A 27,383-nucleotide genomic window follows, 5' to 3' on the forward strand; every position below is an offset into this window, starting at 1 on the left:
AAGATTTTGAAGAGGAAAAATTGGCTCCCGATAATATAAAGCATGTTAATGATGCTTAACGCCACAATGCGCTAGGCTAGAGAAAGACGATAAAGATTCTTATGCACACGGGGATGTCTTTGTGTTCATCTCTATGACGTTCTGAGGCTGAGATACGACCTAAAGACGATGAGTAAAAAAAAAAAACATAGGAAGCAATCAATTGAGCTAATTAGGCCGCAATGCACACAATGAGTTAGATAAAATATTACAATGTACATTTCTGTCTCGGTTAACAGCTCAGCCTATAGGTCTACACTTAGCCTACTTGTAAAGCTTTGTGCATGACCTAGGTTCTAGAGCCATGTTGAAAAAGTAAACAACAGATGGTTCATGCACAGTTTGGAACGGCTGAAAATGTCCTTTGGGAAGATTCTGGAAGAATGGTAAAGAGAAATGAAGAAAAAAACCAAGTCTAATTTCGAGTTTGGGTCATACGTCATGGACATGCTGTTGTACGGTTGTCCTAAATCTCAATCATGTGATTACCTCAGTGGTTGAGAAATCGAACAATATAGTCAACACGTAACTTTCGCACAGATAAAAACAACAAGCTGGGAATGGCTATAATATGTCCCAGGATTTCCCCCACAGGTTAGAAATTATCTGGGATTGGGACTGCTGAGAAGTAGGTGTGCTTTAAAAACTCAATTGGAACCAGTTCCTACATCTGTTACAATTAACCTATTTACAGCGAAAGTACTGTTCTCCTCACTCTGTGAGAGAGTGTCTTTTAGTCTCTTTAGAGTCACGTTAATGCAGCGCTAGGAAATCAGCTTCCTCTACTGTTTTGATGAGTGGTCTTCCTAAAGCACTCACACCCTCAGATCTTGCAACATGTTTTACAGTGCGTTTGGGTTTCACCAGAGCCTCAAAGGTGTCTTTACAGTCAAACATCACATTTTCCATCATTTATTTCCTGTAAAGTGGTAGTGCCTTCTCCAACCACAATGATTTGCACATTTTCATGGGCATGTCCGGAGTGCTTTTAATCATATTAACCAAGTTACTGTTGTATGCTTCAAAAACAAAAGCTTAATGGGCCCACAATAAGACCCTGTTCCTCACATTCTGGGCCAGATGAAGGCAGATACGGATATTGAATGACACATTCTCTATGTACCCAGGCATTTTGTGGTACTTACTATTAACCCACAGCGACATCATAGTTCTTGCCTCTCCAAGAAGAACTGAGTGTATGTAATCGGACACGCAAAACAGACAGCCCCTTAACACCCATTACAGGAGTGCTTTGTCTGAATTTCAGTTCTGGGTTCAAAACCTGACTGGTAGGAATACACACGAGAGTGCCATTGACCTGTCTCTACAGCTGTGTCCTTTGGGAACACAGAAACAGCCGTCATATCCCCCAGTATATTGTATTAAGATAATTAACATAGGTTGGGCAATGGAATCACAAACTACTACCAAGGGACAAATATGTAGAAAAGCATTCATAAAACAGAGGGCAGAATATTTTTTGTGGGGAAGTTTTTAACAATTAGTCCACCTTCATACAGCAGAATTACAGTATGTCGCCATTTTAACGTGACCCATTAAAAGCACTATCCAAATCCATTGGATGTAATGTCTTGGTATGAAGGGATGGGGAGACTGGCGCAGGAATGCGTAATAGGTTTTTTATTGACCCAAATTACAGCGTGCCATTTAAAGGCATGGGGACGAAGACCAAACAAAAGAGCGAGGAATACCTCGAATAAATACAGCGGGGCAAGACCCGTAACACACACACACACACAACGATACCACACGGGACGAGACCCGTAATCATCTGCGCAATACAAGCGGCACGAAAGCCAAAATAGCACAGCACTGGTACTCACACGACCAACGGACATTGGAACAACAATCGACCACCCAATGGAAACCAAAGGGCACATTTAAACAATTACAATCAGTGGGAATGGGGAACAGGTGTGCGTAATGACACAGTTCCAGAGGGATCCGTGACACATTTAGGAAAACCAAAGTTCCAAAGGTTGTGCCTTAGATGGCGCCAACAGAGATGGTCGACTCTTAGAAAACTATGCAGTATTTAGTTTTTTTCTGTATTATTTCTTACATTGTTACCCCAGGAAATCTTAACATTACATTACATTTTACATTTAAGTCATTTAGCAGACGCTCTTATCCAGAGCGACTTACAAATTGGTGCATTCACCTTATGACATCCAGTGGAACAGCCACTTTACAATAGTGCATCTAAATCTTTTAAGGGGGGTGAGAAGGATTACTTTATCCTATCCTAGGTATTCCTTAAAGAGGTGGGGTTTCAGGTGTCTCCGGAAGGTGGTGATTGACTCCGCTGTCCTGGCGTCGTGAGGGAGTTTGTTCCACCATTGGGGAGCCAGAGCAGCGAACAGTTTTGACTGGGCTGAGCGGGAACTGTACTTCCTCAGTGGTAGGGAGGCGAGCAGGCCAGAGGTGGATGAACGCAGTGCCCTTATTTGGGTGTAGGGCCTGACCAGAGCCTGGAGGTACTGAGGTGCCGTTCCCCTCACAGCTCTGTAGGCAAGCACCATGGTCTTGTAGCGGATGCGAGCTTCAACTGGAAGCCAGTGGAGAGAGCGGAGGAGCGGGGTGACGTGAGAGAACTTGGGAAGGTTGAACACTAGACGGGCTGCGGCGTTCTGGATGAGTTGTAGGGGTTTAATGGCACAGGCAGGGAGCCCAGCCAACAGCAAGTTGCAGTAATCCAGACGGGAGATGACAAGTGCCTGGATTAGGACCTGCGCCGCTTCCTGTGTGAGGCAGGGTCGTACTCTGCGGATGTTGTAGAGCATGAACCTACAGGAACGGGCCACCGCCTTGATGTTAGTTGAGAACGACAGGGTGTTGTCCAGGATCACGCCAAGGTTCTTAGCGCTCTGGGAGGAGGACACAATGGAATTGTCAACCGTGATGGCGAGATCATGGAACGGGCAGTCCTTCCCCGGGAGGAAGAGCAGCTCCGTCTTGCCGAAGTTCAGCTTGAGGTGATGATCCGTCATCCACACTGATATGTCTGCCAGACATGCAGAGATGCGATTCGCCACCTGGTCATCAGAAGGGGGAAAGGAGAAGATGAATTGTGTGTCGTCTGCATAGCAATGATAGGAGAGACCATGTGAGGTTATGACAGAGCCAAGTGACTTGGTGTATAGCGAGAATAGGAGAGGGCCTAGAACAGAGCCCTGGGGGACACCAGTGGTGAGAGCGCGCGGTGAGGAGACAGATTCTCGCCACGCCACCTGGTAGGAGCGACCTGTCAGGTAGGACGCAATCCAAGCGTGGGCCGCGCCGGAGATGCCCAACTCGGAGAGGGTGGAGAGGAGGATCTGATGGTTCACAGTATCGAAGGCAGCCGATAGGTCTAGAAGGATGAGAGCAGAGGAGAGAGAGTTAGCTTTAGCGGTGCGGAGCGCCTCCGTGATACAGAGAAGAGCAGTCTCAGTTGAATGACTAGTCTTGAAACCTGACTGATTTGGATCAAGAAGGTCAATCTGAGAGAGATAGCGGAAGAGCTGACCAAGGACGGCACGTTCAAGAGTTTTGGAGAGAAAAGAAAGAAGGGATACTGGTCTGTAGTTGTTGACATCAGAGGGATCGAGTGTAGGTTTTTTCAGAAGGGGTGCTTAAGTCTTATTACATACAGCCGGGAAGAACTATTGGATATAAGAGCAACGTCAATTTACCAACATTACGACCAGGAATACGACTTTCCCGAAGCAGATCCTCTGTTCGGACCACCACCCAGGACAATCCCGAGTATACTACTAGCCAATGTCCAGTCTCTTGACAACAAAGTAGACGAAGGGTTGCCTTCCAGTGAGACATCAGAGATTGTAACATTCTCTGTTTCACCGGAAACATGGCTCTCTTGAGATATGTTGTCGGAATCAGTTCAGCCACCGGGCTTCTCCATGCATCGTGCCAACAGCGGTAAACACCTGTCTTGGAAGAGGAAGGGCGGGGGTGTATGCTTCATGATTAACGACTTATGGCAGGGGTCCCCAAACTTTTTCCTGTGAGGGCCACATAACTTTTCCCTTCTCTGATGGGGGGCCGGTGTCAGTTTGTAACAGAAAAAGTGTGACGATCGTAGGGGAGCTTAAAAAATGTATTGTTTTCCAGAAAGCCACACATAACCAAATAACCCTTTCCAGGTTCTTTACAGAAAAAAAGTCAGGAAACAAATAATAACACTATTAATGAAATAAATAATAACTAAATAACCCTCTCTGAGTTCTTCACAGAAAAAACAGGAAATAAATAATAACTAAATAACTCTCTCTGGGTTCTTCATAGAAAAAAAGCCATGGAACATTAACTTTCTGTCGTGCCATGCACAATCTTAACAGATAAAAGTTCAGCTCAGTTGTCAGAGCAGAATCTCTCTGACACATATGAGCAGTCTCTTAAAGTTCTTGTGTTCCTTCCTTATAATCCTTTTGTAGGTTCCAGTAGGCTTGTAGACACCGCTGTTTGCAGCTCTCTCTCATCAACTTCCCTGTGAAAACCACAAAAGAAGCAGGTTGAGAAACTGAACTAAGTGATACAGCACCTACACAGCACAATACATTTCACTACCAGTATGGTTGTAAAGATGGATTTTATCCCAGTAGATTTTATTATGATTATATTTGTTTATGCTCAGAATGACTCATTCAAGTCAGAAAAGTGAGCTTACCTATGTATGTTCATCAGTGTGAACTGTGGGCCTGCATCTGGCTGGTGAGAAGTTGAATATCAGGTTCCATTCTAGTTACAGCCAGTCTCAAGCACTGATGCAAATGTTTATCTGTCAATCTTGATCTCATCGGGGTTTTCAGCAGTTTCATGCGAGAAAAGGTTTTCTCGCAGATATACGTGCTGCCAAAAACTGTGGACATTTTCATTGCGTGTTTTTTTGATGTTTGGATATGTGTCGTTTGGGAGGGCGGCATAGAAGTCAATGAGACTGTTGGGCTTGAATGCGTCTTTCAGAACATCACAGTTCTGTAACTCAGCCAACTCAAACTGATATGAAGGCTGGGCTTCATCAATGTCGGCAACAAAGGGGTTCTGAAAAAGACAGATTTCTTTTGCATGAACATGTAGTTCACTGAATCGCACACCGAACTCCGCCTTCAGCATTTCCAGTGCTTCCACGCACTTTTCAGCTGGGAACCGGACCGCTGGGTTCTCTGTCGACAGGTTTTGGGTAGCAGGAAGATGGACGAAGTTGCGCTTTTTCACTTGTTCCAAAAGCAGCGCTAATTTACAATAGTGCTCAAATGCTTTTATGTGTGAATACATGTCGCAAATGAGTTTCCCCTCGCCTTGTAGCTGCAAGTTAAGGCTGTTAAGTATTTCTGTCACGTCTGTTAAAAATGCGAGGTGCCATTTCCATTCTGGGTCGATCAGCTCTGGGACCGTTTTGTCTTTTAAATGAAGAAATGCGTTAATTTGGGTAGCAGCTCGTAAAAAGCCTCAAAACTCTGCCCCGGCTCAGCCATCGGACCTCTGTGTAGTACAGCACATCTCCGTGCGGACTCCAGTTCAGACAGGAATTCTTGGAACTGCCTGTGTTTAAGTCCCTTTGCTCTGATGAAGTTTATGCACGACACCACAACCTTCATTACAGAATCCCACGTCAACACTTTGCAGCACAGTGCTTGCTGGTGAATTAGGCAGTGGACTCGTAGCGGGGCGGTGAGACCCCTTTTTCCAACTCCCGGTTCATGCGTCCTATTAGACCGCGAGTTTCGCCCACCATGCTAGGAGCCCCGTCAGTCGTGATGCTAGCTAGCTTTGACCAGTCCAGGTCCAACTTCTCCATGGTTTGGCACACTTTGTCAAAAATATCCTCTCCCGTTGTAGTCCCTTTGAGACTTTGGAGGGCTGCCAGCTCCTCGCATATCTCAAAGTTTGCGCTAACTCCACGAATAAAAATGAGCAGTTGCGCTGTGTCTTGCACGTCCGTGCTCTCATCAAGTGCTAATGAAAAAAAGTCTAATTCTTTCGTCTTCTGCTGCAGCTGGGCATATACATTACTCCCGATTTCTTCAACGCGTCTGGTGATTGTACTCGCCGACAGATTTACGGCATTAAATGCATCTTTCTTCTCGGGACACACCTCCTCGGAGAGGGTGGAGAGGAGAGGATCGCGACAGCATCCATACATTTCTTAACAAACTCTCCGTCAGTGAAAGGCTTACCGCTTCTTGCTATCAGTTTAGCAACCCGAAAGCTGGCCCGAACTGATGCCTGGTTCAGCTGAGCTTGGCGTACAAATGTATTCTGCTGAGATAGTAGTCCACTTTTTAGCTTTGACAGTTTGTCTGCTCGTATTTGGCCTTGCAAGCTATCGTACTTGTCTTTGTGACGGGATTCATAGTGTCGGCGAAGATTGTATTCTTTGAATACCGCCACCGGGAAGAACTCTTGACAGATGAGACAAACAGCCTTTTCTTTGCATTGAACAAAAAAATAATCGTTTGTCCACTGCAGGTTAAATACCCTGCATTCTGAATCAATTTTTCTCTTACCTAACCTTTTCGCCATTATTCCGTTCTCTCTTTGACAGGGCCGGGCCTAGGATTTTTTTTTCTGGAGGCCAAATAGGAAAAAAATTTGATGGCGTCTCTGGTATTGTTCAGAGGGCCGGGCCATGCAAACAGCGGTAAACACCTGTGCTGACGGGCCGGATCCGGCCCGCGGGCCGTAGTTTGGTGACCACTGACTTATGGTGTAATCAAAACAACATACAGGAACTCAAGTCCTTCTGCTCACCCGACCTAGAATTGCTTACAATCAAATGCCGATCATTTTACCTACCAAAATAATTATTGTCAGTTATAGTCACAGCTGTGTACATTCCCCCCCAAGCAGACACCAAAACGGCCATCAAGGAACTTAACTGGACTATATGCGAACTGGAAACCATATATCCTGAGTCTGCATGTATTGTAGCTGGGGATTTGAACAAAGCAAATTTGAGAACAAGGCTACCTAAATTGTATCAGCATATTGATTGGCTATAAACCTCGACCACTGCTACTCTAACTTCCGCGATGCATACAAAGCCCTCCCTTCGGCAAGTTCCTCGGCGTACACATCACAGACAAACTGAAATGGTCCCCCCACACAGACAGCGTGGTGAAGAAGGCGCAATAGATCCTCTTTGGCCTCAGGAGGCTGAAGAAATGTTGCTTGTCACCCAAAACCCTTACAAACCTTTACAGATGCACAATCGAGAGCATCCTGTCAGGCTGTATCACCGCCTGGTATGGCAAAAGCACCGCCCTCAACCGCAAGGCTCTCCAGAGGGTGGTGCTGTCTGCACAACACATCACCGGGTGCAAACTACCTGCCCTCCATGTCAAGGAAGACCAAAAAGATCATCAAGGACATCAACCACCCGAGCCACTGCCTGTTCACACCGCTACCATCCAGAAGGTGAGGTCAGTACAGCATCAAAGCTGGGACTGAGAGACTGAAAAAACATTTCTATCTCAAGGCCATCAGACTACTAAACATCAATCACTAACTCAGAGAGGCTGCTGCCTACATTGAGACCCAATCACTGGCCACTTTTTGAAATGGATCACTAGTCACTTTATACAATGCCACTCTAAATAATGTCACTTTAAGGTTTACATATCTTACATTACTCATATCACATGAATATACTGTATTTTATACCATCTACTGCACCTTGCCTTTGTCGCTCATCCATATACTTACATGTACATATTCTCATTCACACCTTTAGATTTGTGTGTATTAGGTCGTTGTTGGAGTTAGATTACTTGTTAGATATTACTGCACTGTTGGAACAAGCATTTCACTACACTCGCATTATCACCTGCTAACCATGTGTATGTGACAAATAAAATTGGGTTTGATTTAAGAGGTCATAAAATATGTTTTGTAGTGATTCCTATGTTGATTGTGTAAAGAATACTTGCTGGTCTGTGGTGTGTAAATGAGGCAATATTGCACTTCACAGATATTTATTTTGAAATGACTTATTCCAGCTACCAATAAGCACGCACCCATTAAGAAAAGGACCGTAAAAAAAAGAAAACGTTAGATCCCTGTGGATTGACGAGCAATTGAAAAATGGTATGGTTGAGAGGGATGAGGCAGGAGGAATGGCAAATGATAATAATTAGGTCCATAATAAAGCACTGCTCTCCGTTCTTACCAGCACCGTCAACAAGGCAGGTCCTACGGGCCCTAGTTTTGTCGCAGCTGGACCACTGTTCAGTCGTGTGGCCAGGGGCCACAAAGAGGGGCCTCCGAAAATTACAATTAGCTCAGAACAGGGCAGCACAACTTGCCCTTAAATGTACACGGGGACGTAACATTAATGTGCATGTCAATCTCTCATGGCTCAAAGTGGAGGAGAGATCAACTTCATCACTAATTGCTTTTGTAAGAAGTGTTGACATGCTGAATGCAACGCGGTGTCTGTTTAAACTACTAGCACACAGCTCGGACAGCCAATGCATACCCCCACAAGACATGCCTCCAGACGTCCCTTCACAACCCCAGAGTCCAGAACAGACTTTGGGAGGCACACAGTACTACATGGATCCATGGCTACATAGAACTCTATTCCACATCAGGTAACTGACGCAAGCAGTAGATTCAGATTTTTAGAAAACTGATAAAAAGGCAAAAAAGACACACACACAGGAACAGACACATGCATACGCACACATGCTAGCACATGCACTCTACACACATGTACATTGTAATATTGTTGATTGACTTGTATTGTGGTTGTGTGGTGGTACTATACATTTTGTATTGTAGTGGTGTAATATTGTTGATTGGTGGTACTATTTTTGTATTGTAGATATATGTAATATTGTTGTGTGGTGTAATATTGTTGTGTAATATTGGTGGTGGTACTATACATTTTGTATTGTAGTGGTGTAATATTGTTGTGTGGTGGTACTATACATTTTGTATTGTAGTGGTGTAATATTGTTGTGTGGTGGTACTATACATTTTGTATTGTAGTGGTGTAATATTGTTGTGTGGTGGTACTATACATTTTGTATTGTATATATGTAGTAATATTGTTGTGTGTAGTTGTGTGTGGTACTATACATTTTGTATTGTATATATGTGGTGTAATATTGTTGTGTGGTGGTACTATACATTTTGTATTGTAGTGGTGTAATATTGTTGATTGGTGGTACTATACATTTTGTATTGTATATATGTAGTGTGTAATATTGTTGTGTGGTGGTATACATTATTGTATATATGTAGTGGTGTAATATTGTTGTGTGGTGGTACTATACATTTTGTATTGTATGTGTGTAATATTGTTGTGTGGTGGTACTATACATTTTGTATTGTAGTGGTGTAATATTGTTGTGTGGTGGTACTATACATTTTGTATTGTAGTGGTGTAATATTGTTGTGTGGTGGTACTATTTTTGTATTGTATATATGTAGTGGTGTAATATTGTTGTGTGGTGGTACTATACATTTTGTATTGTATATATGTAGTGGTGTAATATTGTTGTGTGTAATACATTTTGTATTGTTGTAGTGGTGTGGTGGTACTATACATTTTGTATTGTATATATGTAGTGGTGTAATATATACATTTTGTATTGTAGTGGTGTAATATTGTTTTTGTATTGTAGTGGTGTAATATTGTTGTGTGGTGGTACTATACATTTTGTATTGTATATATGTAGTGGTGTAATATTGTTGTTGGTGGTACTATACATTTTGTATTGTATATATGTAGTGGTGTAATATTGTTGTGTGGTGGTACTATACATTTTGTATTGTAGTGGTGTAATATTGTTGTGTGGTGGTACTATACATTTTGTATTGTATATATGTAGTGGTGTAATATTGTTGTGTGGTGGTACTATACATTTTGTATTGTATATATGTAGTGGTGTAATATTGTTGTGTGGTGGTACTATACATTTTGTATTGTAGTGGTGTAATATTGTTGTTGGTGGTACTATACATTTTGTATTGTATATATGTAGTGGTGTAATATTGTTGTGTAGTGGTGTAATATTGTACTATACATTTTGTATTGTATGGTGTAATATTGTTGTGGTGAAATTTTGTATTGTTGTGTGGTGTAATATTGTTGTGTGGTGGTATATACATTTTGTATTGTGGATATGTAGTGGTGTATTAGCGTTACATGATGTAATGTTTTACATTTTGTTTTATGTGTGATGTAAGTGGCTTAATGAGTTTGGACCCCAGGAAGAGTAGCTGCTGCCTTGGCAGGAACTAATGGGGATCCCTAACAAATACAAATGATGAAGGTTGACGGGAGATTGTGAGTGGGTGGTCACAAATTCTCTTTGTGGGGGGGAGCTAGTTGGATAGATAGTTATTTTTTACTGATTTATTAAATTATGCCCACATGTATATGAAAATGAGTTGATATTATTCTATCAATATAAAAACAAACATATAAAAGGGCCCTATCTGCAGTGGTGTAAAGTACTTAGGTAAAAATACTTTAAAGCACTACTTAAGTAGTGGGTATTTTGGGGTATCTGTACTTTACTATTTATGTTTTTGACAACTTTTACTTTTACTTCACTACATTCCTAAAGAACATGCACTTTTTACTAAATACATTTCCCCTGACACCCAAAAGTACTAGTTAAGTACTTATTAGCAGGACAGGAATATGTTCCAATTCACGCACCTATCTAGAGAACACATGGTCATCCCTACTGCCTCTGGTCTGGTAGACTCACTAAAGACAAATGCATCGTTTGTAAATGATGTCTGAGCGTTGGAGTGTACCCCTGGCTATCTGTAAACGATGTCTGAGCGTTGGAGTGTACCCCTGACTATCTGTAAATGATGTCTGAGCATTGGAGTGTACCCCTTGCTATCTGTAAATGATGTCTGAGCGTTGGAGTGTACCCCTATCTGGCTATCTGTAAATGATCTGTAAATGATGTCTGAGCGTTGGAGTGTACCCCTGGCTATCTGTAAATGATGTCTGAGCGTTGGAGTGTACCCCTGGCTATCTGTAAATGATGTCTGAGCGTTGGAGTGTACCCCTGGCTATCTGTAAATGATGTCTGAGCGTTGGAGTGTACCCCTGGCTATCTGTAAATGATGTCTGAGCGTTGGAGTGTACCCCTGGCTATCTGTAAATGATGTCTGAGCGTTGGAGTGTACCCCTGGCTATCTGTAAATGATGTCTGAGCGTTGGAGTGTACCCCTGGCTATCTGTAAATGATGTCTGAGCGTTGGAGTGTACCCCTGGCTATCTGTAAATGATGTCTGAGCGTTGGAGTGTACCCCTGGCTATCTGTAAATGATGTCTGAGCGTTGGAGTGTACCCCTGGCTATCTGTAAATGATGTCTGAGCGTTGGAGTGTACCCCTGGCTATCTGTAAATGATGTCTGAGCGTTGGAGTGTACCCCTGGCTATCTGTAAATGATGTCTGAGCGTTGGAGTGTACCCCTGGCTATCTGTAAATGATGTCTGGCTGGCTATCTGTAAATGATGTCTGAGCGTTGGAGTGTACCCCTGGCTATCTGTAAATGATGTCTGAAATGATGTCGTTGGAGTGTACCCCTGGCTATCTGTAAATGATGTCTGAGCGTTGGAGTGTACCCCTGGCTATCTGTAAATGATGTCTGAGCGTTGGAGTGTACCCTGGCTATCTGTAAATGATGTCTGAGCGTTGGAGTGTACCCCTGGCTATCTGTAAATGATGTCTGAGCGTTGGAGTGTACCCCTGGCTATCTGTAAATGATGTCTGAGCGTTGGAGTGTACCCCTGGCTATCTGTAAATGATGTCTGAGCGTTGGAGTGTACCCCTGGCTATCTGTAAATGATGTCTGAGCGTTGGAGTGTACCCCTGGCTATCTGTAAATGATGTCTGAGCGTTGGATCTGTATCTGTAAATGATGTCTGAGCGTTGGAGTGTACCCCTGGATGTCTATCTGTATCTGTAAATGATGTCTGAGCGTTGGAGTGTACCCCTGGCTATCTGTAAAATGATGTCTGAGCGTTGGAGTGTACCCCTGGCTATCTGTAAATGATGTCTGAGCGTTGGAGTGTACCCCTGGCTATCTGTAAATGATGTCTGAGCGTTGGAGTGTACCCCTGGCTATCTGTAAATGATGTGTACTGGCTATCTGTAAATGATGTCTGAGCGTTGGAGTGTACCCCTGGCTATCTGTAAATGATGTCTGAGCGTTGGAGTGTACCCCTGGCTATCTGTAAATGATGTCTGAGCGTTGGAGTGTACCCCTGGCTATCTGTAAATGATGTCTGAGCGTTGGAGTGTACCCCTGGCTATCTGTAAATGATGTCTGAGCGTTGGAGTGTACCCCTGGCTATCCGTACATTTAAAAAACAAGTAAATGGTGCCATCTGCTTTGCCTAATATAAGGAATTTGAAATGTTTTATACTTTTACTTTTGGTACTTAAGTATATTTGACCAATTCCATTTACTTTGATACTTAAGTATATTTACAACCAAATACTTTTAGACTTTTACTCAAGTAGTATTTTACTGGGTGACTTTCACTTTTACTTGAGTAACTTTCTATTAAGGCATCTGTACTTTTACAACTGGGTACTTTTTCCACCACTGCATTATCTGTCATTTCAAAAAACACTAAGCTCAAGACCCTCGACATGAACACCTCCCTCTGCAACTGCATCCGGGTCAAACGCTTCAAGTTCCTCGGGGTTGCACATCACAGATGACCTGACATGGTCCAATCACACCACCGTGGTGAATAAGGCGCAACTGCACCTCTTCAACCTCCAGAAGACTGGAGAAATTAGGCATGGGCCCTCGGGTCCTCAAGAAGTGCTACAGCTCCGCAAACGAAAGCATCTTGACCGGCTGCATTACCACCTGGTACGGCACCTGCGTTGTCTTTAACCGAAAGGCTCTACAGGAGATGGTGCAGACGGCCCAATACATTACTAGGGGTGAGCTCCTAGCCCTCCAAGACATCTACACGGTATCTGAGGAAGGAGTGAAAGATCGCCAAGGACTCCACCAGAGACTGTTCACTTTGTTACCATCTGACAAGCGGTATCGGATTATCAGGTCTCGGACCAACAGGCTCCGAGACAGCTACTACCACCAGGCCATCAGACTGCCGAGCTGACCCTAGCTGTCTCCCTGGACAGACCTACACCTTAGAGACCATCTACACCTAGATATTATTGGCACCGACGACCCACACATCCAACCCTTACACACAAACGTTCTAACGAACTGCATTGTTGAGGGAGTTAGGACAAAAGGATTTCACTGCGCCTTTTATACCTGCCGTAAACTGTGTACGTGACAAGTACAATTTGATTGGATTTGAGAATTTTTATTTTTTATATATTTGACATGCAATTGTACACCTAAAGTCCCACCAAAATGTCTGGATTCCATAGATTGTTCTGTCTCTCGTTATACAATTGTTCATGTGCTATAATACAGTCAATATTTGAAGCCTTTTGTTTATAAAAGCTGTTATATTGATCAGAACTGTATTTTTTTGAACCTGTTATCAATTTTGACAACCGTTGCTAATATTACTCCTACTACAAAAAAAGGTGTGTAACCGCTCCAACAGACAGTGTGTTCGTCCTTCAGAAGATGGGGATGTAGTTGTCGATCTTAGACTTTTGCCTCTGTGTGACACACTCTGCGATCCAGACCATGTTGCGCGCCTCCTGCTCCTTCAGCTTGAGGTAGGAGTAGAACACGCCCAAATGGAACTGCTGCAGAAAGGCCAGCGTGTTCAGCTTCACCTGAGAGAGAGAATCATGGCGAATGTACACTACCTTTCAAACGTTTGGGGTTCACTTAAGAGATGTCCTTGTTTTCCGTGAAATGAGTTGCAAAATGAATAGGAAGTATAGTCAAGACGTTGACAAGGTAATAAATCATGATTTTTAATTGAAATAATAATTGTGTCCTTCAAACTTTGCTTTCGTCAAAGAATCCTCCATTTGCAGCAACTACTGGCCTACAGACCTTTGGCATTCTAGTTGTCAATTTGTTGAGGAAATCTGAATAGATTTCACCCCATGCTTCCTGAAGCACCTCCCACACGTTGGATTGGCTTGATGGGCACTTCTACTACCCTGTGAGGTCAATAGGGTTGAGATCCAGTGACTGTGCTGGCCACCCCATTATAGACAGAATACCAGCTGACTGCTTCTTCCCTAAATAGTTATTGCATAGTTTGGAGCTGTGCTTTTGGGTCATTGTCCTGTTGTTGGAGGAAATTGGCTCCAATTAAGCTCCGTCCACAGGGTATGACATGGTGTTGCAAAATGGAGTGATAGCCTTCCTTCTTCAAGATCCCTTTTACCCTGTACAAATCTCCTACTTTACCACCACCAAAGCACCCCCAGACCATCACATTTCCTCCGACAACAGGACAATGACCCAGTCCTCCAGCATCTTTTCATTTTTTCTGCATCTCACAAATTTTATTCTTTGTGATCTGAACACCTCAAACATAGATTAATCTGTCCATAACACCTTTTTCCAATCTTCCTCTTGTGTGTCTGTGTTATTTTGCCCATCTTAATCTTTTCTTTTTACGGACCAGTCTGAGATATGGCTTTTTCTTTGCAACTCTGTCTAGAAGGCCGGCATCCCGGAGTCGCCTCTTCACTGTTGACTTTGAGACTGGTGTTTTGCGGGTACCATTTAATGAAGCTGCCAGTTGAGGACTTGTGAGGTGTCTGTTTCTCAAACTAGACACTCTGATGTACTTGTCCTCTTGCTATAATGGGGCCTCTGTACGTCTATGTAGATATTCCAGAAGAAATCAGCCGTAGTCATTTACAATATTAACAATGTCTATGCTGTCTTTCTGATCAATTTGATGTTATTTTAATGGACAAAATGGGCTTTTCTTTCAAAAAAACAAGGCCATTTCTAAGTGACCCCAAACTTTTGAACGGTAGTGTGGAATGTACATATAGGCCACATCCTCAGTCTGAATGTATTGCATGAGATGAATCTTACCTCCCGCTCAAAGAATCTGTCCTCCAGGGTTCTGGAGGATCCTGCCTCAGGTTCATCAAATATGAGTTTATAGTCCTGGAGGATATCAACATCATATCAATAAGACATAATAACTATAAGACATGATGTATCTAATACAACAGCATCAGACTGTAGTCAGCTTAAACCATGCTGCAGTAGTCTGATTCACTGCATAAACAGGGTAGTAGGTATAAACAGGGTAGTAGGTATAAACAGGGTAGTAGGTATAAACAGGGTAGTAGGTATAAACAGGGTAGTAGGTATAAACAGGGTAGTAGGTATAAACAGGGTAGTAGGTATAAACAGGGTAGTAGGTATAAACAGGGTAGTAGGTATAAACAGGGTAGTAGGTATAAACAGGGTAGGGCAGCAGCACAGAGAGTATAGAAATAAAACAAATATTCAGAAGGTGTGATTCTCGAGTTAAGTTAAACCCTGCATTATAAATCTTACTTTCATTATACAGTAGTAGTCCAACTGATGGGGGTTGCGTTCATTAGGCACCGAACAGAAGAACCCTGAAGCACGGAGGGACTGCCTAGAGTTGTCCTATATGTAATGCCTAGTTTGGGTTGCCATTGTCATTTTTATTGACATTCTTCCATTGCTTTGAAACTCACAGGGTAGTAGTCGGCCACAGCTTTGACCTGCTCGTAGTCCTCTGCCCTTGCCAAGAGACGGAGCCCCTCGGGGTACAGTCTCCCACAGGAGGGGTACAGGGCGCTCCTCCCCACCCCACTCAGGTCTGTCCCGAACGAGTTCACTGTGATGATGAACGCACGCCGGTCGGCCTCAAACTGCAACATACACACAGGAGGTAAACCACAAATCCCCACAGAGGGGTAACACATAGAAGCTCACTGGCAAACACACACACACACACACACACACACACACACACACACACACACACACACACACACACACACACACACACACACACACACACACACACACACACACACACACACACACACACACACACACACACACACACACACACACAGACAGAGACAGAGAGAGAAAAAACATAAAGGGTCACAGACAGAGTTAAACAAATAGACCAAGACAAATAGGGTCACATGTAAAGGTTAAACAAATAGACCGCAGACAAATAGAGAGGTTAAACACATGCAGTATAAGTGTACAAACTGTAACTGGTGATGTCTCGGGTAAGAGGAACGAATGGTTTGGAATACCTCCAGGACAGGACACATGCTGTTCTTTGTGGCTCCTCCACTCTCCTGACAGAATTTGTAGAATGCCTCCAAATAAGCCTGTTTAAAATGCAAAGACACGTTCAGATCTAAACCCTGGAAACAAACGCTGCTGTTTCTTTGATTCACTTTTCTAAAGGATGATGATAAACAGGATCGCCGTCGGGATAATAAGCTCGATAAGTAAGCGCTTGACTATAAATCAAATCAACGTTTCAGATCGACACAGTCAAATCGCAAGAGTTCATTTAACCCCCACGGAGTCAAATGTGACACTATTTTGGGGTTTATATGGTCCCACCCCCATTTTGTGTTTACTCTGGTAATGAGTTAAAGGTACTACACCTAGAATGTGGAAGCTAGGTGAATTGCAACAGCCAAACACTTCCTCGTAACATAGCAAATACTAGCCTTTTACTTATGGCCCACCAGCATCACTTTGGTATTAAAAAGACACAGTATTTCACATCGATTTAGATGGTACAATGACTCCTTACACTATTCAGTGCTTGTTTTATCACATAAACTGAAATTGAGCGAACAGTGTATCATTTTTGTAACCAAGAAGTGACAAGAGTGATGATCACTGAAGATCACTGACGTGGTGACTTGACCTCGCCGACCATCAGATGCAGGTACCATCAGTCCAGCAAAATAAAAAGGCAAATGATTTCAATTCATCCTCCACAGTGCCTCACAAGTGCTGAACCAACTGATCTATTTTGTTATCAAAGCTCGTGTTTTGAAATATAATATGGTCTGATTAACAATACTGGCAGGCCAATCATATAGCCAATATGATGTGATGTGTATTAGGCCTACAGTCCAAACCTGATTCCTATAAAAAGGTTTCTGTGAGGTTAACAGTAAAAAAATATTTAAAAAAATCTGTACAGCAGATCTCTGCTTGCTTTTTGACTGCGAAAGTGATCTTGACTTAGAAAAGGTTGGTGACCACTGACCTACACTGTGTTAATTGAAACAACTTTTCCAACAATCAATACGAAAACACAGATATTGAAACAAACAATTCTAAAAATACATTTACATTTACATTTAAGTCATTTAGCAGACGCTCTTATCCAGAGCGACTTACAAATTGGTGCATTCACCTTATGACATCCAGTGGAACAACCACTTTACAATAGTGCATCTAAATATTTTAAGGGGGGAGGGGGTGAGAAGGATTACTTTATCCTATCCTAGGTATTCCTTAAAGAGGTGGGGTTTCAGGTGTCTCCGGAAGGTGGTGATTGACTCCGCTGTCCTGGCGTCTTGAGGGAGTTTGTTCCACCATTGGGGAGCCAGAGCAGCGAACAGTTTTGACTGAGCTGAGCGGGAAACTTCCTCAGTGGTAGGGAGGCGAGCAGGCCAGAGGTGGATGAACGCAGTGCCCTTATTTGGGTGTAGGGCCTGATCAGAGCCTGGAGGTACTGAGGTGCCGTTCCCCTCACAGCTCCGTAGGCAAGCACCATGGTCTTGTAGCGGATGCGAGCTTCAACTGGAAGCCAGTGGAGAGCGGAGGAGCGGGGTGACGTGGAGAGAACTTGGGAAGGTTGAACACTAGACTGCGGCGTTCTGGATGAGTTGTAGGGGTTTAATGGCACAGGTCAAGTCAACTTAATGTATGTAAACTTCTGACCCACTGGAATTGTGAAACAGTGAATTACAAGTTAAATTATCTATCTGTAAACAATTGTTGGAAAAATTACTTGTCATTCAAAGTAGAAGTCATAACTGACTTGCCAAAACTATAGTTAACAAGAAATTTGTGGAGTGTTTGAAAAACTGATTTGAATGACTCCAACCTAAGTGTATGTAAACTTCTGACTTCAACTGTATGTATATAGGTCATTTCTGTTTTTGCTTTTTTAATATTTTGCCAAAACTTGCAAAAAAATACTTTTCACTTTGCATTTTGGGGTATTCTGAGTAGATTGAGGGACTTTATTAAAAATCCATTTTAGAATAAGGCTAACAAAATGTGGAAATGGTCAAGGGGTCTGAATACTTCCGAATGCACGTGTGCGTGGGCACTGGTGTTGAGGTAATTATGTACATGCAGGTAGGGTTATTAAAGTGACTATGCATAGATAATAACAGAGAGTAGAAGCAGCGTGGAAGGGGGCGGGGGGCAATGCAAATAGTCTGGGTAGCCATTTGATTAGCTGTTCAGGAGTTAATGTTAGAGAACCCTTTGGCAATTATGTTAGCACAGCTGAAAACTGTTGTTCTGATTAAAGCTATGCAACTGGCCTTCATTAAACTAGTTGAGTATCTGGAGCATAAGCATTTGTGGGTTTGATTACAGGCTCAAAATGAAACTTGTCAGTCTATTCTTGTTCTGAGAAATTAAGGTTGTTCCATGTGAGAAATTGCCAAGAAACTGAAGATCTCGTTCAACGCTGTGTACTACTCCGTTTAGAAACAGACCCCTCACAAGTCCTCAACTGACAGCTTCATTAAATAGTACCCGCAAAACACCAGTCTCAACATCAACAGTGAAGAGGCGACCCTGGAATGCTGGCCTTCTAGGTAGAGTTGCAAAAAAGCCTGATGTCTCAGTTTAGAAGCTGAAATCCTTTGCCAATTTAATATCTCCCATAGAAGTGAAGGTGTGTTTTTGTTGAACTAAGACAAATCATTAATGTAACAAACAAAAATTAAAAATCAGCTGAAACAGACCCCTCCTCAACTGACAGCTTCATTAAATAGTACCCGCAAAACACCAGTCTCAACAGTGAAGAGGCGACCCCTGGAATGCTGGCCTTCTAGGTAGAGTTGCAAAAAAGCCTAATTTTACCTTTAATATCTCCTATAGAAGTGAAGGTGTGTTTTTGTTGATGACAAGACAAATGGGAAACTTCTGTTCTTTAATTAAAATTGCAATGGGCAATTTCACAAAATTACGTATGGACTGATCAACCTGCAACAAAGCATGCTGGGAAATATACACACTGAGGCCCCTCCCACATCGGTGGATGACTCCATAGATTTAACTCCCTGTCTGGTTAAAAGTATTCCGCCTCAGTGAACTCCAGTTATCAACATTAACTCCAGGGTGTGTATCACTCTCTTGAGAGTCAATTTAACTCAATGATTTTTAACTCTGTGATTTAATTAAACAATCCTTGATTTACTGGCGAATCAAGTGTGTGACCTCTGTTATTTAGTTGAGTGTATGCTTAAAAAAATGTATTTGCTTCAACTTTGATTTTGTTGTATAAACACATGCAGCATATACACACACACGCACGCACGCACGCACGCACGCACGCACACACGCACGCACTCACACACACACACACACACACACACACACACACACACACACACACACACACACACACACACACACACACACACACACACACACACACACACACACACACACACACACACACACACACACACACAGATTTCTCTACTAGGTTACTGTAGGTTTTTGAATTGAAAATGTTATGATGTGACAACAGGACCTTATTAAATAGTTTGTTTGGCAGCATGTTTTTAGAGGGAACAGACTCATTCCTAGCCCTGTATAAAGGTTAAGATTCTGTCAAACATTTCTGTCTATTAGTGTATTTTAGAGTATTTTGTCTTTTGCCACATTTGTTTATTTTAGATCCACCCCAACAAAGTTTGTCTATTCTATTCTGTTACGTTTGTTCAAAAAAATATATATTTAAAAAAATGTATTGATAGTTATGGCTTTCTCAGATCTCACAGACACTTTCACTGTGATGTTATGACCTTAGAAGTCAAAGACAGAATTGGGACCCTGATGCCATGACCCACTGATTATGACATCATTACAGTGAGCTAGGACAGCCTGGCTAAGACAGCCAGCAACCATCTACCCTGGTAGTGGAAAAGCAGACTCTGAACCAATCAACTCCACAGGGCAACAAGACTCAGACTCCAGACCAGCCAGCTACTCAGACTCTGGCCCAATCATCTCCACAGGGCAACAAGACTCAGACTCCAGACCAGCCAGCTACTCAGACTCTGGACCAATCATCTCCACAGGGCAACAAGACTCAGACTCCAGACCAGCCAGCTACTCAGACTCTGGCCCAATCATCTCCACAGGGCAACAAGACTCAGACTCCAGACCAGCCAGCTACTCAGACTCTGGAGACAAGACTCTGACCAGCCAGCTACAGATCTGGCCCAATCATCTCCACAGGGCAACAAGACTCAGACTCCAGACCAGCCAGCTACTCAGACTCTGGCCCAATCATCTCCACAGGGCAACAAGACTCAGACTCCAGACCAGCCAGCTACTCAGACTCTGGCCCAATCATCTCCACAGGGCAACAAGACTCAGACTCCAGACCAGCCAGCTACTCAGACTCTGGACCAATCATCTCCACAGGGCAACAAGACTCAGACTCCAGACCAGCCAGCTACTCAGACTCTGGACCAATCATCTCCACAGGGCAACAAGACTCAGACCAGCCAGCTACCAGACCAGCCAGCTACTCAGACCAGCCAGCTCTGGGACCAATCATCTCCACAGGGCAACAAGACTCAGACTCCAGACCAGCCAGCTACTCAGACTCTGGACCAATCATCTCCACAGGGCAACAAGACTCAGACTCCAGACCAGCCAGCTACTCAGACTCTGGACCAATCATCTCCACAGGGCAACAAGACTCAGACTCCAGACCAGCCAGCTACTCAGACTCTGGACCAATCATCTCCACAGGGCAACAAGACTCAGACTCCAGACCAGCCAGCTACTCAGACTCTGGACCAATCATCTCCACAGGGCAACAAGAAGACTCAGACTCCAGACCAGCCAGCTACTCAGACTCTGGACCAATCATCTACAGGTTCCTGTTGTTTTGATCCCCTTGGAGGAAGTTGTTCTGCTGGCAGATGAGATCCCGGCCTTGTTCGAGGACACAGCTCCAGTTGTGGGTGTCATCCAGACCTCCCTCAAACAACATGCTCCCCTGGTAGACCAACCATCTTGACAGGACAACCAAACTCTGTAACATGGAATCCCAGCCAGTGGAAGACATTTGGACCTCCTTGCTCCCTGCTCCACTGGTAGACAACCCTCTGACCTCCTTGGACAATAGTACCATGAAAGAAGACCAATGGACCTCCCAGCAACAAGGGTATCGAACCTCCTGCAAGCCTGATGGTCACATTTCAACCTGTCTGAAACCAACAGATTACACGAGGTCCCTCCTAGAAGCAGCTGCTCAACAGGTCAATGGCCTTGTGATCTCCCTGGACCAAAATGGCTAACGGAAGCCGAAATGACTATTTTACCTAAGATGAAATTTGGCCTTCCTAGAGCAAAATACTACGATATCCAGACCCCAATGGGGAAAAGTCCTCTACCCAGGGACCATTTTCCAATGTACTCCTTTACAACTTCTCCATCCCTCAACAGTACATTGACCACCTCAATTAGAACCTCCACAATGGTATGTACGTATTCAAATATCATACAATATGCATTTACATATGGTAAATACATTGTGTTCATTCGACACTCTTCCAGCATTGTGTCACAGTTGTATTGTATCAGTCAACAGTACCATTTAAGTCTCGATTAAATGGCCTCTGTACCAGAACCCCCTGTATATTAGCCTCGCTACTGTTATTTTACTGTAGCTCCTTAATTACTAGTTATTTCTATTTGTTTTTCTTAAAACTGCATTGTTGGTTAAGTCAGCATTTCACTGTAAGCTATTGTTGTATTCGGCACATGTAGCAAATAACATTTGATTTGATTTACATGACATTTTGGAGACCAGATTCAATCCATGCCTGTGTATGGTGGTGCTCAAACTGTGAGGCAATGCAGAGATGTTTTTACATTCAATGGATTTGATGCCACATCACCTTGTACAGTTTGTTTCTCATGATCTCAGCCCCCATCTCGTCCAGGTTGGCCTCAGACACAGCATCCTGGAAGAACAGAGCTGAAAAGACAAAAGTAGCACATCTTTTTTTATTTGACCTTTATTTAACCAGGCAAGTCAGTTAAGAACAAATTCTTATTTTCAATGACAGCCTAGGAACAGTGGGTTAACTGCCTGTTCAGGGGCAGAATGAAAGATTTGTACCTTGTCAGCTCGGGGGTTTGAACTTGCAACCTTCCAGTTACTAGTCCAACGCTCTAACCACTAGGCTACACTGCCTGCTTTATATTGCAACCTTCCAGTTACTAGTCCAACGCTCTAACCACTAGGCTACACTGCCTGCTTTATATTGCAACCTTCCAGTTACTAGTCCAACGCTCTAACCACTAGGCTACACTGCCTGCTTTATATTGCAACCTTCCAGTTACTAGTCCAACGCTCTAACCACTAGGCTACACTGCCTGCTTTAGGCTTATATTGCAACCTTCCAGTTACTAGTCCAACGCTCTAACCACTAGGCTACACTGCCTGCTTTATATTGCAACCTTCCAGTTACTAGTCCAACGCTCTAACCACTAGGCTACACTGCCTGCTTTATATTGCAACCTTCCAGTTACTAGTCCAACGCTCTAACCACTAGGCTACACTGCCTGCTTTATATTGCAACCTTCCAGTTACTAGTCCAACGCTCTAACCACTAGGCTACACTGCCTGCTTTATATTGCAACCTTCCAGTTACTAGTCCAACGCTCTAACCACTAGGCTACACTGCCTGCTTTATATTGCAACCTTCCAGTTACTAGTCCAACGCTCTAACCACTAGGCTACACTGCCTGCTTTATATTGCAACCTTCCAGTTACTAGTCCAACGCTCTAACCACTAGGCTACACTGCCTGCTTTATATTGCAACCTTCCAGTTACTAGTCCAACGCTCTAACCACTAGGCTACACTGCCTGCTTTATATTGCAACCTTCCAGTTACTAGTCCAACGCTCTAACCACTAGGCTACACTGCCTGCTTTATATTGCAACCTTCCAGTTACTAGTCCAACGCTCTAACCACTAGGCTACACTGCCTGCTTTATATTGCAACCTTCCAGTTACTAGTCCAACGCTCTAACCACTAGGCTACACTGCCTGCTTTATATTGCAACCTTCCAGTTACTAGTCCAACGCTCTAACCACTAGGCTACACTGCCTGCTTTATATTGCAACCTTCCAGTTACTAGTCCAACGCTCTAACCACTAGGCTACACTGCCTGCTTTATATTGCAACCTTCCAGTTACTAGTCCAACGCTCTAACCACTAGGCTACACTGCCTGCTTTATATTGCAACCTTCCAGTTACTAGTCCAACGCTCTAACCACTAGGCTACACTGCCTGCTTTATATTGCAACCTTCCAGTTACTAGTCCAACGCTCTAACCACTAGGCTACACTGCCTGCTTTATATTGCAACCTTCCAGTTACTAGTCCAACGCTCTAACCACTAGGCTACACTGCCTGCTTTATATTGCAACCTTCCAGTTACTAGTCCAACGCTCTAACCACTAGGCTACACTGCCTGCTTTATATTGCAACCTTCCAGTTACTAGTCCAACGCTCTAACCACTAGGCTACACTGCCTGCTTTATATTGCAACCTTCCAGTTACTAGTCCAACGCTCTAACCACTAGGCTACACTGCCTGCTTTATATTGCAACCTTCCAGTTACTAGTCCAACGCTCTAACCACTAGGCTACACTGCCTGCTTTATATTGCAACCTTCCAGTTACTAGTCCAACGTCCACTAGGCTACCCTACCACCTCTACACCAACCACTAGGCTACCCTACCACCTCTCTAACCACTAGGCTACCCTAACCACTAGGCTACCCTACCACCTCTACACTCTAACCACTAGGCTACCCTACCACCTCTACACTCTAACCACTAGGCTACCCTACCACCTCTACACTCTAACCACTAGGCTACACTCTTAGAAAATAAAAAGGCGCCATCTGGAACCTGAAATGGTTCTCCGGCTGTCCACATCGGAGAACCCTTTGTAGAACCCATTTTTTTGTGACTAGGTAGAACCCTTTTGTGTTCCATGTAGAACCCTTTCCACAGAGGGTTTGACATAGAAACCAAGAGGGTTCTCCTATGGGGACAGCCGAAGAACCCTTTTGTTTCTGAGAGTGTATAGATGAAAGTGTAATAAACCCCAGACCCAGAACACTGACACTGTCCATAAACCTTCATAGCAATAGGAGAAGTTGCAGCCACAGGGTTGATACTGGTGAGCAGCAGGAGGCAACGTTAAGCCATCCTCTGAGTTATTGCGTACCCTCTTCAGGGGACGCCTACTCGCTTCTAAATAGCGCAAGCATGATGCCTTTTAATGCACTGCTTGCGGTAAGCTCTAGAAAACTAGGTGAGTGGACATTCTGGTCAATAAATGACTTATAGCTTATTAATAAGGAAGCCTAACGATAAAGATTCCAAAAACAAGCAAAAAGCTTGACGTATTTTGTCAACATAATAGTTTTGGATTTCATATTCATATTACACTAGATATTCAGAGGTTTCATAGATATTTACATTATAGATAGTCAATCTGATATTTATTAGTCAGTCCCACTGGCACAGATGCCCACTGATGCCCACAGAATATGCCCACGGTAGTGATTACCCAGAGGTGTGTCCACCAGGATGGCACAGTAGAGCTCAGCAGGTGTGCGGGCGATGCCAACCGCTGCCATTTGGTCAAACATTCCCAGTGGGTGGCACCGTGGCAGAAGCTCTGCCACGTCCCTCTGCTTCAGGGCACCGGTGATCAACATCACCACGTTGTCAATCATGTAACTGTAGCTGCAGCAGGGAGGAGATAAGGACAGACAGGGGAGAGAATGTGGACCTAGTTCCATTTCTTTTCAAATGATTCATTTTCCTCCTTTCGTAATTCCATCCAACATCCCAACACTTTATGTTTTTGTTCAGTTTCTCAATGGTTCACTGGAAAATATTAGTTGACGGCCAAATAGATTGCAAGAAGAGGAAGGAGAGGAGGAAAAGGGGGAAATGAACTTGGTGAGATAAAGTATAGAACAAGTAAAAAGTTGACCCTCTAGTACTTGTGTTTCGCATATCTCAGATTTGTAAAAATGCTTAATACATTTGGAGCTGTAAGATTACTGGCATACAAGGAAGGTTCTTAGTCAAGGAGGGTGTATAGATTACTGGCATACAAGGAAGGTTCTTAGTCAAGGAGGGTGTATAGATTACTGGCAGACAAGGAAGGTTCTTAGTCAAGGAGGGTGTATAGATTACTGGCAGATAACGAAGGTTCTTAGTCAAGGAAGGTGTATAGATTACTGGCAGACAAGCAAGGTACTTAGTCAAGGAGGGTGTATAGATTACTGGCATACAAGGAAGGTACTTAGTCAAGGAGGGTGTATAGTTTACTGGCAGACAAGGAAGGTACTTAGTCAAGGAGGGTGTATAGTTTACTGGCAAACAAGGAAGGTACTTAGTCAAGGAGGGTGTATAGTTTACTGGCAGACAAGGAAGGTACTTAGTCAAGGAGGGTGTATAGTTTACTGGCAAACAAGGAAGGTACTTAGTCAAGGAGGGTGTATAGTTTACTGGCAGACAAGGAAGGTACTTAGTCAAGGAAGGTGTATAGATTACTGGCATACAAGGAAGGTACTTAGTCAAGGAAGGTATATAGATTCCGTCAGACAGACAGGCAGGCCTACAGAGATGGACAGACAGATAGCCAGACAGAAGTGATTTATCAGAACACTCCTACGTGATGTAGTCGAGGAAGGTGGAGAGGGGCGGTAGGGAGTGAGCGCGTAGGCAGCGGAACTCAGTCAGAATGTTCTCTTTCAGTCTGTGGTCAATGAGAGACACGGTCAGGTCCTCGTTCCCAGCGGTCAGGAGGCTGCCGTAGTCTGTACTCTGCAGGTGCAGCTTCATGTCTACATTGAGATATTGTTAAAAGACACAGGTCATACGTGGACAGGAGATTGAACCATTGATTCCACGAGGGTGCCTTGTGGTGCTGGCAACTCCAATAAAAATCTGAGTACCCCTAGGTGTAGCAATGTTAATTATAGCAGCCTAAGTGTTGAAAATACTATTTTGGTCCAGTTCACTATTTTAGAGCCAATTCAATCGTGAATGTTGGTGAATGATAACAAACCCAAAAGTGAATATTGCAGAACGATAACACGTTTCCTCAACGACAAAGACAGAATTCGAAATATTTTCGAGACACATAAAAAAAGTATGCATTTCTATTTGTCTGTAAAACTGTGAAATGATGTTTTATGTCTTTCATAAGTCACATTGAATTTTGCTTATCCAAATCTGTAATTCCAGTCAGTCCCAGTTGTTGACTGGAAGTTAACCTTTAAAGTTATGGGTCATTATCACTCTATTTTAAAGACTATAATTGACCCCGGTCAAACTGCCCATAACTCGCTTCCTTTGTTTGGTGAGGATGAGGACGACTAACGAGGAGTACACACACACTTGCTCCCATGTACACACGCCTCCACGCGCACACACATTTCAGCCACAGTTTAGGCCGGAATTCAAGCAAACCGCATTGTGTAAAAAAATCGCATTGCACTGACTTACTCAATATATGGATATCTGTGTAATTGCAAACTATGCGTAAAGCCAAATACTGCAAATTACACAGTGGGTTATAGACCGTAATTGGTAAACAAAACATTCCACAATACAAAAACCTCAGCTTACCCTCTAGTGTGTCACATTGGGCCAGGTTGTGATAGTCGGACCGAGTCAGTATCCCGGCCTTCAGTCCTCGTACCAGCCCCTCCAAGTAACCATGGTCCACATTGAAGCTAAGCTCTGGATACAACGACATTCTCCAAAACGACAAGTTAGTTAATCGGCCCTCTCTTGTCGTTCTACCCCCAGCTTTTGGCTTTGTCTCTCTTCCAACTTCCCTCTTTTCTGTCAATGACTAATGCTCATACAATCCTTCCCTTCCTATGTGACACTTGTAAGAATTTCCATGGCTTTTGACTATTTACATAAGTCCTATATCCAGCATCTGGGTTTTCTCCCTGACTCAAATCAGTGGACGAATTGTAATCCGGAGAATCTGTTCTTCTATTGTTTACTTGCAAATGTTCATGCAGGTTAACTTTAACTGCAGAGAAATGTGAGCAAGAGATAAGAGTGACGTTTT

The 27,383-nt window shown here is 43.5% G+C and overlaps 1 protein-coding gene across 1 annotated transcript; it reads right to left on the reverse strand.

Moving 5' to 3' along the window:
* Nucleotides 1-13,383: 13,383 nt before the first annotated feature.
* Nucleotides 13,384-27,147, reverse strand: LOC124009959 (V-type proton ATPase subunit d 1-like). Its single transcript, XM_046322226.1, has 8 exons — nt 26,927-27,147; nt 25,968-26,139; nt 24,849-25,027; nt 22,155-22,234; nt 16,272-16,349; nt 15,693-15,869; nt 15,052-15,126; nt 13,384-13,820 (listed from the first exon to the last, which is right to left on the reverse strand). Exons 1-8 carry the CDS (start codon nt 27,054-27,056, stop codon nt 13,659-13,661), a joined length of 1,053 nt encoding a protein of 350 aa, XP_046178182.1. The 5' UTR covers nt 27,057-27,147; the 3' UTR covers nt 13,384-13,658.
* Between the last annotated feature and the right edge of the window lie 236 nt (nt 27,148-27,383).

This window comes from Oncorhynchus gorbuscha, linkage group LG22 (assembly GCF_021184085.1).
Source record: "Oncorhynchus gorbuscha isolate QuinsamMale2020 ecotype Even-year linkage group LG22, OgorEven_v1.0, whole genome shotgun sequence".
Taxonomy (NCBI): domain Eukaryota; kingdom Metazoa; phylum Chordata; class Actinopteri; order Salmoniformes; family Salmonidae; genus Oncorhynchus; species Oncorhynchus gorbuscha.

Coding starts and splice junctions, on each gene's coding strand:
- LOC124009959 (XM_046322226.1), bottom strand. CDS start 27,056: ATGTCGTTGTATCCAGAGCTTAGCTTCAATGTGGACCATGGTTACTTG. Junction 22,235..24,848: donor CCTGGTGGACACACCTCTGG/GTAATCACTACC, acceptor TTGTCTTTTCAG/CTCTGTTCTTCCAGGATGCT. Junction 15,127..15,692: donor CTGTGGCCGACTACTACCCT/GTGAGTTTCAAA, acceptor GATATCCTCCAG/GACTATAAACTCATATTTGA.